At 39.8% G+C, this 10,571-nt stretch overlaps 1 protein-coding gene across 1 annotated transcript in view; it reads right to left on the minus strand.

Moving 5' to 3' along the window:
• GAP43 (growth associated protein 43) overlaps positions 1-879 on the minus strand; it is a 103,228-nt gene extending 102,349 nt beyond the window's left edge. Inside the window, exon 1 of the mRNA XM_003734915.5 lies at positions 742-879. Within this exon, the coding sequence (XP_003734963.1) occupies positions 742-771 (30 nt within the window). The 5' untranslated portion in view covers positions 772-879. The remainder of the gene's footprint in view (positions 1-741) is intronic.
• Positions 880-10,571: the final 9,692 nt, after the last annotated feature.

Genomic DNA, 10,571 nt, shown 5'->3' on the forward strand with positions numbered 1-10,571 from the left:
CTAGGGGCGTGGTCCACCCTCTCCCCCGACCAGCTGGTGCACAATCGGCTGCTGATTTTAGGAAGGGGATTTTCCCCTTCTGCATGGCCAATTTCTCCACCCCACCCCACCCCCAGCCCTAGTTGTCTTAGGTTCTCTTCAAAAAAATCTATCAAATCACAGTTTCATTCATTCATTGAAAAATAAATAAATAAAACCTGCACGTTTTTCTATAAATACCTGCGCCCCTTCGAAGCTCATGCATGTACAAAATGAGGCATCTTCCGCAGCACATGTGAGAAAATTGTATGTCACAGAGGCAATACTCAGTTCTCAACATCATTTTCTCAACCCCGCTTTTTGCAAATAATATAAAGAATTGCCTCCCCATCTTGTAGGTAGAACTCACATCATCTTCCCCACACCCCTTTCTATGTCCACACCCTCAAGACCAGAGAGACTCAAATGTTGAGCATTCACTAATAAGCAATATATATATATATATATATATGTATAATTTCTAGCCAAACAGGCATAATTTTTCTACCCTCACTCTAATTACTAGTGGCATTCCAAAACCAGAGCATGAAAGACAGAAAAGAATAAAAGCTGGGATGCAACCGTCAGTTACCATATGCTAAGGAAGCACGAGCACCATGGCCAGAGCAGAAGCAGTAAAAAAAAAAAACTGTTTGCCTTTACAGGGAAATACTGTACTCTGGTTATTTCACAACAGCAAGAAGTAAAAATCTTTAGCTCTACCTGTTTGGTTCTTCTCATACAGCACAGCATGGTTGTCTCGTCCCTCGCCTTCTTCCTGCCTTCTCTCCTTTCCTTCTCTCTCTTTCTTATTCCCCCCCTCTCCACCTCTTTTCTGCTCGCTTGCTCACTCGCTCTCTCGCGCTAGCGTGCTCTCTCTCTCTCCCTCCCTCTCTCTCCCTCACACACACCAGGGCAGTTAGCAGCAACTGTAAGGTCCACAGCTATTGCTCAACGCACATGCTCTCTCTCTCTCTCTCTCTCTCTCTCTCTCTCTCTCTCTCTCTCTCTCTCTCTCTCTCTCTCTCTCCTCTCTCTCTCTCTCTCTCTCCCCACTGCCTCTCTCCTCTGCCTCTCTCCTCTTCCTTCTCTTCTCCTTTTTTCTCCCGTCCCCCAATATCTATCTGTCTGTCTTTTTCTTCCCTCTCTCCGTCTCTTTCTCGGAATTGTTAGCTAGCTTTCAGTGACTAATCACTTCCCCTAGCCCCTACCCCCATTCTAGACAGTCACCCCCTCCCAGTCCCCTGCCAGCCTCATGAATATTTAAACACCTCCAATCTGGACCCAATTACCCACCGACTTTTCCACTGCATTGAGAGGGTAATGGGGTGGGGGCAGAGAAGGATATTCCAGTCAATCCAGGAGATATGATGGAGCACGTTTTAGGGAAGAGGGGCTTGAGGAATCCTTCTATTTCTTTAGGAACTCTTTTCCTCTTTTCTCAGTATTATAAAAGCAAAGAACAGCTATTTCTAAAGAGGAGTTGTAGTCAGTCCTATGCAATATAAGTCATATCTGCCATTACATTTTATGCATAGTTAATAATTGTGGAGGTTAATTTCCCTCAAAACATGAAATAATATGTAACTGTCATACACTGTTTATATATTCTCAGTATGCATATAACCTAAAATAAATACACACAATGACTAGATATGCACAAGCATATTTTATGTATGTTCCAATATCCTGGGAAAAACCCACATAAATATATTGCGTTTTAAACATTCTAAGCACTTGAGCTCAGAAATAATAAATAATATTTAAGAATTGGCATCCATATCTAAATCACATGGTAGGTTTTTGTTCTTAATGCACATCTACCTGTTTGTAAATTGTGGTTTCTTTCTAATTTTACTGAAAAAGCTGAGCACATTCAAACAGGTCTGTGTAATAATGACAGTGATCAAAATGATATTTTACAATTTCGGCATGAGGGATTAAAGTAAATTCATCTGAGATAAGAAGAAATGATATTTTAGGAACCCTACTTCTTGAATTCCTTCTATGGTCTTTCATAATTTTGGAAGAGGAACACATGACTCTTAAAGTGTGTACAGCACAATTTTTAGTTATTTATTGTTGAATAAGTTTGAGTATGTTACTGAAGCTCCTTGTACCTAATTTTCTCATCTTTAAAATGGAGATAATAATGCCAACCTTGCCAACATGTTTTGAGAACTAAATGATATAACACATGCAAAGCACAACACAGCCTCACTGAGTGAGTGTTTAGTAGCTTTACTCCAGAGACCGTACTTTTCTGAAACTCGGGTGACATTTGCAAGTGAATATCTCAAAGAAGTTTTCAAACTATTTCTTGTTGTTCATTAGTGATGACAAGCACCCCTATTAAACAACTCATATTCTTCATAGTCCCTCCTAGACCTAAACCTAGCTAATAAGTCACCACTAGACAGCTTATTATTAGGCCTATTTCAGGATCACTGAAATAAGCTCAATAAGTGCTTAGTACATTTTAACGAAATTTAAGGTATATCTGTTTCAAAATGGACTCTCAGAAAACTACCTGGAGATGATGATGATACACAGGAGGTGATGCTTAAAATGAGCTTTAATGATTCCTCAGGAGTATTCCTGAGAATGGCCTGCTTCAGATCCAGCTGACTTGGTCTTTCATTCTTCTCAATTTCCTTCCTAGTTTTCATATTTTATGGTTAAAAAACATAATTAGTTCCTGAGTTTAATAATTTTTTAATGTTACAATAAGCCCAGTTTTGAAAGTCCAGCTGCTTTAGAACAGCCCTCTATGATTTTAAGTGATAGAAGAGGACAAAGAGTGAGTGAGAAATGGCTCCTGCAAGAAACATTCCAGGTGCAGATTAGGAACACCCTACTTAGCCTGTGAGTGGCTAAAAAGTAGTGAAGGGAGGGGGCAGGGAAGGTGGGGATTTGGGATGATGGAGCAGGAATCACTCCGTTTGGTGTTTAGACAGGGTAGCTCCATTGGTAAGACCATTTCATTAACTGTGTGGCCAAACTGAAAGTAAAGGGTGGGACTAACTCCTTTCCCTTTCAATGTACTCACCGTAGCCCTTCTATTTATATTTTTTCTCCTTTATTTTTGGGAAGGAATCTTGGAAACAAAGTGGCATAATGAAGTTAAACAAACTAGGGCTTAAAACTGGGCACAAGCATTGATGAACTTTGTGACTACATATGTGAAACCACCCAGCTCAGAATCAGCTCTCTCATCAGTTTACATGCAATACTCAAAATGAGGTAGGCGCAAGCGGTAATCCCATTTTGGTGGGGATGTTAAAGCTAAGGGAAGTTAAGTGCCTTGACTAAGTTACAGAACTAATAAGTAGCAAAGCTAGGACTCTAAAAGGCTCTTAACCTCTAGGCTACATCAGTCACCACTCAATAGGCCTCTACTCTTCATTACTTCTTGTCCTTAGGAGTTTAAACTACATAGTGGAAGTTTCAATGTTGAAATGAAATCAGCAATATCCATCTTTTAGGCCCAACTCTTACCTCAAGAGCCGTGAGGAATGAGCTGATACCTTTATGCAATAGAGAGCCCTCCATGTGTTTCTGATGAGATGTCTGCTCCTTCAGCTACCCTCAGGTGTCTCAGTGTGTAAGGTTCTCACAATTTTGGATGCCTTCCTCTGGACCTACTACATTCTGTCAATGAACCTTTAAAAATTACCTCCCAATTATGGAGCCTAAGATTCCAAATTTAATTTGGATTATACGGAATCAATTCTACTGCAACTTTTTCTCTAAGCAATGGCAGTTATGGGTGGCAAAAGAATAAGGAAGAGAAAAGCATAAACTGATCTGAGCTTTGCAAAATAAAAATAAAAAATAAAGTAACTGATGTCCCAATTTTTGCCAAGCAACTACACAATAGACTCACTAATCCTTTTATCCTTATAACTAATCCTAGAAAATGTATAGGCTTAAACCCCATGACTAACCCTTTTATGATTTTAGATTAGCAAATGAACTCACGAGAATATCAATTAATTTCCTAACTATAGGAAATACAATAATAACGTTCTAGAAAAAGATGAGAGTGGAACAGGTCCCAGTTCCACTCTCAGACCTCTTTCAACTTTATACTAAAGCGATACTGTTGGTATAACAAACCCAGAAGTCACTGCCTTTACTTAGGGCTGTCAAATAGTCTACCATTTTAGGATTATGGCTGGTACTTGAGAGAAGACAATGCCATCAATTCAGGTAGAAAATATGTTAGTATTATTTCTCCCTTATTTTTTCTTTTATTTTACTCTGACACAGGGTTTCAGTCTGTCACCCAGGCTGGTGTGCAGTGGTACTATCATAGCTCATTACAACCTTGAACTCCTGGGCTCAAGCAATCTTCTACCTCAGCCTTCTGAGTAACTAGAACTACAAGTACACATCACCACTCCTGGCTAATTTTTAAAGTTTTTAATTTTTGTAGAGACAAGTTCTCGTTATGTTACTTACGCTGTTCTCAAACTGCTGGCTTCAAGCAATCCTCTCGCCTCAGCCTCCTCTCTTATTGTTTCAATGCTTAATCTAAGCCTTTTACTTGCTGCATTAGTTTTCTAGCGTTACTGTAACAAAATAGCACAGACTGGGTGGCTTAAAAAAGAGAAATTTCTCACAGTTCTGAAGACTGGAAGTCCAAGATCAAGATGCTGGCAGAGTTGGTTTCCTCTGAGAGTCCTAAAGGAAGGTTCTTTCCAAACCTCTTTCCTGAGCTGGCCACCCTCTGCTGCCTCTGCACATGGCATGTGTATGCATGTGCACCCCTGCTGTCTGTCCCTGTGTGTCCGAAGCTCCCCTTCATAAGGACACCAATCAAATTGGATTAGGGCCCACGTCTATGACCTCCTTTCACCTTTTCTCTTTAAAGGGTCACATTAAAGATCTACAAATACAGTCACATCTTAAGGTACTGGGAGTTAGGTTTCAACATATGAATTTGCAAATAGGGGGACATAATTCAATCCAACACCTGCTTTCTCTGTCCATACTTCCTGTCTTCATTCACTTAATCTACAGTTTCTATGTTGCAAATATCATCCTGCCCTTAAGGAAAGCCACACATACATCAAAAGCAAATACTGTGTGCACAAAATATGATTCAATGTCAAATGTGTTTGATAAGAATTCAGAAGGGGAAATAAATCACTGTAGACTGAGATGGGCCTTTCGTTTCATGATTAAGATTTGAATGAATAGAGAAAACATATGAGTTTTAGACAAGGGAAAGGGATCACCTAAGAAAAGACAAAATGCACAAATAATCACTGCATGATCAAGGGACTGGCAGGATGCAGAAGTGGGGAAGTTGTAAAGGGTACTGGTAAGAGACAATCTTGAAAAGGTAGATTAAAGCCAGATTAAGAGGAATCTTCAAGATCAGGCGAAGGGGATATGCTAGTTTCCTATGCCTGCTGAAACAAATTTGGTGGCTTAAAACAACAGAAAATGATTTACTCACATTTCTGGAAACCTGAAGTCTGAAATCAGTTGGCAGAGTTTGTTCCCTCTGTAGGCTCTGAGGGAGGATACATTCCAGATCTTTCTCTTAGCTTCTGGTGGCTGTGGTAAATCTTTGGTGTTGCTTGTTTTAAAGAAGCATCACTCTAATCTCTGCCTTCTTCATAAGAACTTCCCCACTCTGTGTCCCTGTGTCTTTCCCTTTTTTTCTTTTCTGTTTTTTTTTTTTTTTTTTTTTTTTTTTTGAGACAGAGTCTTGCTCTGTCATCTAGGCTGGAGTGCAATGAACGGGTTCTGGCTCACTGCAACTTCTGCCTTCCAAGTTCAAGTGATTCTCCTGCCCCAGCTTTCTGAGTAGCTGAGACTAGACTACAAGCCTGTGCCACCATGGCTGGCTAAGTTTTGTATTTTTGGTAGAGTAGTGGTTCGCCATGTTGGACAGCCTGGACTCAAACTCCTAACCTCAGGTGATCCCCCCACTTTGGCCTCCCAAAGTGCTGGGACTACAGGCATGAGCCACCACACCTGGCCCTATCTTTCCCTTTTCTTAGAAACACATCTGTCATCAAATTTAGGGCCCTCCCTAAATCCAAGATAATCCTATCTTGAGATCCTCAACTTCATTACAAATTACATCTGCAAAGACTTTTTTCCCAAGTAAGTTCACATTCAGAAGTACCAGGAGTTAGGACTTGGATGTAGCTTTTTGGGAGATGCAAGTCACCCCACTACAAGAATTAGACCTATGATTTGTGGATGGGAACATTTTAAAGAATGCCTGTGGTAATGTTGTATAGTATGAAATGGTGAGAAAGATATACTGGGGTCCTGTAAGAAAAACAGAATTGTTGGCCGGGCATGGTGGCCCACTCCAGTGAGCCAAGCACTTTGGAGGCCAAGGCGGGCAGATCACCTTAGGTCGGGAGTTAAGACCAGCCTACCCAACATGGTGAAACCCATCTTTAAAAAAATAATAATAATAAAAAGAAAAAAAGAAAAACAGAATTGTTCTAATGCTTGTATCTTGGAGGAACGGTGGAAGAAAAAGTGAACTATCACCTGATAAGTGCCTAATATGTTCCATATACCACAAATTTTGTGCTTTACATATTTTGTTTCTTTTATCTCACAGGAGAATATCTAGGAGGAAGAGAAGAATGGAAGAACCAAAAGTTGTACAGAGATTGAACCTAGACAGCCTGGAAAATGAGAAAGATAAAAGTCAGAAATGGACCTGGTTTTGTGAGAAAGGTGATGAGTCAAGCTTGAAAGTGTTCCTTTTATGAAAGCTTCAACATGTTCAAGTACAATACAGGATCAGATGGTAAGAAACGAGAGTCAGAATTGTCTTTCTATGGATCATTGGTGGAGCCATCAAAGGGAATTCATTTTGCGAGCTACAGTGTGCTATAGATCAGAGGACCAAAGGATAAACTTGGAGAAATGTTCAGGATTGAGGAACTTAAAGACAGGCTCAAGAAAAGAAGCCATCAAGAAGGTAAACTAGAGGTAACAATAGCCTAAAAAATGCTTGAGAAAGTTTCCTTGCCTTTATCCTCTTAAAATGTCATTTATAAATTCAATTGAGTTGTCATAATTTAAATACTTGCATAAGTAAATAAACCAGGTGTCATTTTTATAAGTATCCATAGTGAGAACTATTCAAGGAGTGACACACCTCTTTCCAGAGGAGGGGAACATTCTACATTGTGCTGTCTCAAGATGTTATTTTTAAACGACCTGAATGGAAACACTGAAAATCAAAAACTGTAACAATAACTGGTCAGAAAACAATATATCATCAAGACCCAAGATTTAAAGTAGGACAACATAAAGGCGCACTGACATTAAACTAACACCCTCTTACCTAAAAAGTAACAAAACAAAACAAAGAACAATCCAAATCAAAATCTTTACTTTTCAGTATTGGGATTCATACAGCACTTGTTTTCCACACCTTCTGTTATAGTGGGGCATTTTCTACAGCAGATGCCTCATGTGCATCTACCAGGTGAAGAAGAAACAGCAGCAGAAATCACAAAATTAGTTCCTTATCTATACAAATCAGGCTGCAGCAATAATTATATCTAAGAGTGTATTGGGAAATCTTCAATACTCCTGTGGAATTTTAAATACTTTTTAACAGCCTTCATGGCTCAGATGACCTTGGTTTGGGATACATTTCTCAAGGCCTGTTAGCACCATGCCACCCCTAAATGTGGATTCTTCATGTTTGCCCTGCTCCATGGCTTGGCATCCAGCAGTACAACATTAAATAAAATCTCTCTCAAATAGAAACTTTAGAACTAGGTATTGAACTACTTGCTGTGAATACACACAGATGGCTCATAGATCTCAATCTCAAACTAAAACTCAACTTGGCCTCTTGGCTGCCAGTGCTTATTCCTCTCCCTGTATTCCCAGTATTAGTAAAGTGCCCCATGATTCATCATTCACCCTAGTCAGCATCACCTCCTCCTTCTCCATGACAACCACCACTACACAACCAACCAATTTTCATTTCCTCCTAAATGTTCTGCCCATCTTTATCTCTGAAATATTCTTTTTTAAGTCTTTCTTCTTCAATTCCTCTAACGCAGGCCTTCAGCATTTCTGGCCAAGACTATTGCAGTAACATTCTAATTGGTTTTGCTATTTTTGTATTTACCCACCATTTAGTTCTACCTTCCACACTGCACCCAGATGGATCTATCTAAAATGAAAATCAAACAACACCCTTCCCCTTCCTAAAATCCCTCTGTGGATCCCCGTGCCATAATTAGTCAGTCTCAAACTTTCTGTGCGTAAAAGAATCGCCTGGGGAACTTGCTAAAAATGCAGAGTCTCTGGACCTCTTTAACAGCTCATTGGACTCGGTAGATAGGGGGAATACTCAGAATCTGCAATGCGTATAGTCATTCCTTTGGGATAAGGTTGGCACAGCGATCCTTGGATCACACTTCGAGAAAGAATGGTCTGAGGAGCAAAGCTCAAGCTCGAACTCATGACTTTTGTTACTGTCCTGGCTGTATCTTCTACCTCTCCCCATTTTACACTTTATAATATCATGAAGAAATTGTCCAATGAACACCCCATCCTGTTTCCATTCTTGAAGCCATTCTGTTCCATGTGCTTAGAAAAATTTACCCACTTCATATGAGTTTTGGAAACTCAGTAACCAGATAAATAGTAAATTTCTCTGAGCAGCATTCTCTGAACTCCCAGAAGAGACTTGCTCACCTCCTCTGGGTCCCATAGCACTCAGGATACAGTATTCTATTGGCACTTACCATACTAATATTATTTACTGTCCTCACTCAGATGTAAGTTTTTGGTTTGCAGGGGCTGTCTCTTATTCATCTTTTTACTCCTAGCACCTGGCCTCATGGCTGGCACAAAACAGGTACTCAGCAAATATTTTCTGACCAGACCTGGATTGTTGTTCTGAGATGATGCTGCCAGGCAGAGCCTGCCAAAAGCTTCCAGGCAGACACGGCTGCATCTGGTTCCAAGGAGAGGCTTGCCTCTATGATATGATGTCACCATATTAATTAGGCTGATAGCATTTCAATATGGCCTCAGTGCCAGGATTCACCCTGCTTCCTGTAGGCAGACAAGATTTCTGAAGCCAAGATCTGGATGATTTAGGGGACCCTCCAAATCTCCACCCATCTTTCCAGACTTGTCTCAAGTCCTTTCAGAGTTCCTCCTCCCAGCATACCATGGAGGCCACCTGAATTTCTGAATAGCCAATATTCCAGAACAAAGAAATTTTAGTGATGGAGCCCTGTGCTGGTGGCACTGGAAGAGGAGATTTTCATCTATGTAGCCAATAAGCTAAGACTTAACTTGTTATTCAGCTCTCCAGAGGAAGTTTAAGATTGTCTGAATTAACAAGTCTAACTCAGTGGCTTACTAGTGCATTAAGCAACAAAGGTAAAAAATTCCATTAAATGACACCAACACATCATCACAGGCAGAAATCAAAGCATTCCATTGGACTTAGTTATTGAAGTAACCACTGAACTTTTGCATACCTCTTTTTTATTCCCCCTTCAGTATTGTGACACTTTGTTTACAAGCCTATACACTGCCTAAAATGCACATTTCTGTATGGCGAGCACCAGGTCTCAGTTTTTAAATTTGTTTTAAATTTAAACAACTTAAACACCAATTTGTTGGTGTTTCCAGGAGGGATATATATGGGCCTTATGGGGCTTAAAGAGTATATGATTTGGAGGGGCCCTTCTTTAATAAAAAGAATACAAGTTAAGTATGAAATGAATACTTATGTAGAATAAGGAAAGAAATCACAAATTATATATTTTTAAACATTGATATCTATCACAGACATCACAACACTCAGAAAAATAAGTGTAGTACTTTTTAATTTAATTTTATGTTCTGGGATACATGTGCAGGATGTTCAGGTTTGTTACATGGCTAAAGATGGGCCATGGTGGTTTGCTGTGCCTATCACTCCATCACCTAGGTATTAAGCTCTACATGCATTAGCTATTTATCCTGATGCTCTCCCCGTGCCAAAATCCCCCTGACAGGCCCCAGTGTGTGTTGTTCTCCTCCCTGTTTCCATGTGTTCTCATTGTTCAGCTCCCAATTATAAGTGAGAACATGTGGTGTTTGGTTTTCTGTTTCTGCATCAGTTTTCTGAGGATAATGGCTTTCAGTTCTGTCTACGTCCCTGCAAAGAACATTATCTCATGCATTTTTATTGCTGCATAGTATTCCATGGTATATATGTGCAATATATTTTTTTAATCCAGTCTATCATTGATGGGCATTTATGTTGATTCCATGTCTTTGCTATTGTGAATAGTGCTGCAGTGAACATATGCATGCATGTATCTTTATAATAGCATGATATATATTCCATTGGTTATATGCCCAGTAACGGGATTGCTGTTTCAAATGGTATTTCTGGTTCTAGGTCTTTTAGAAATCACCACTATCTACCACAATGGTTGAACTGAACTAATTTACATTCCCACCAGGAGTGTAAAAGTGTTCCTATTTATCCACAACCTCGCCAGCATCTGTTGTTTCTTGACATTTTAATAATTGACATT

The sequence above is a fragment of the Callithrix jacchus genome, chromosome 15, assembly GCF_049354715.1.
Source record: "Callithrix jacchus isolate 240 chromosome 15, calJac240_pri, whole genome shotgun sequence".
In the NCBI taxonomy this organism is placed as follows: domain Eukaryota; kingdom Metazoa; phylum Chordata; class Mammalia; order Primates; family Cebidae; genus Callithrix; species Callithrix jacchus.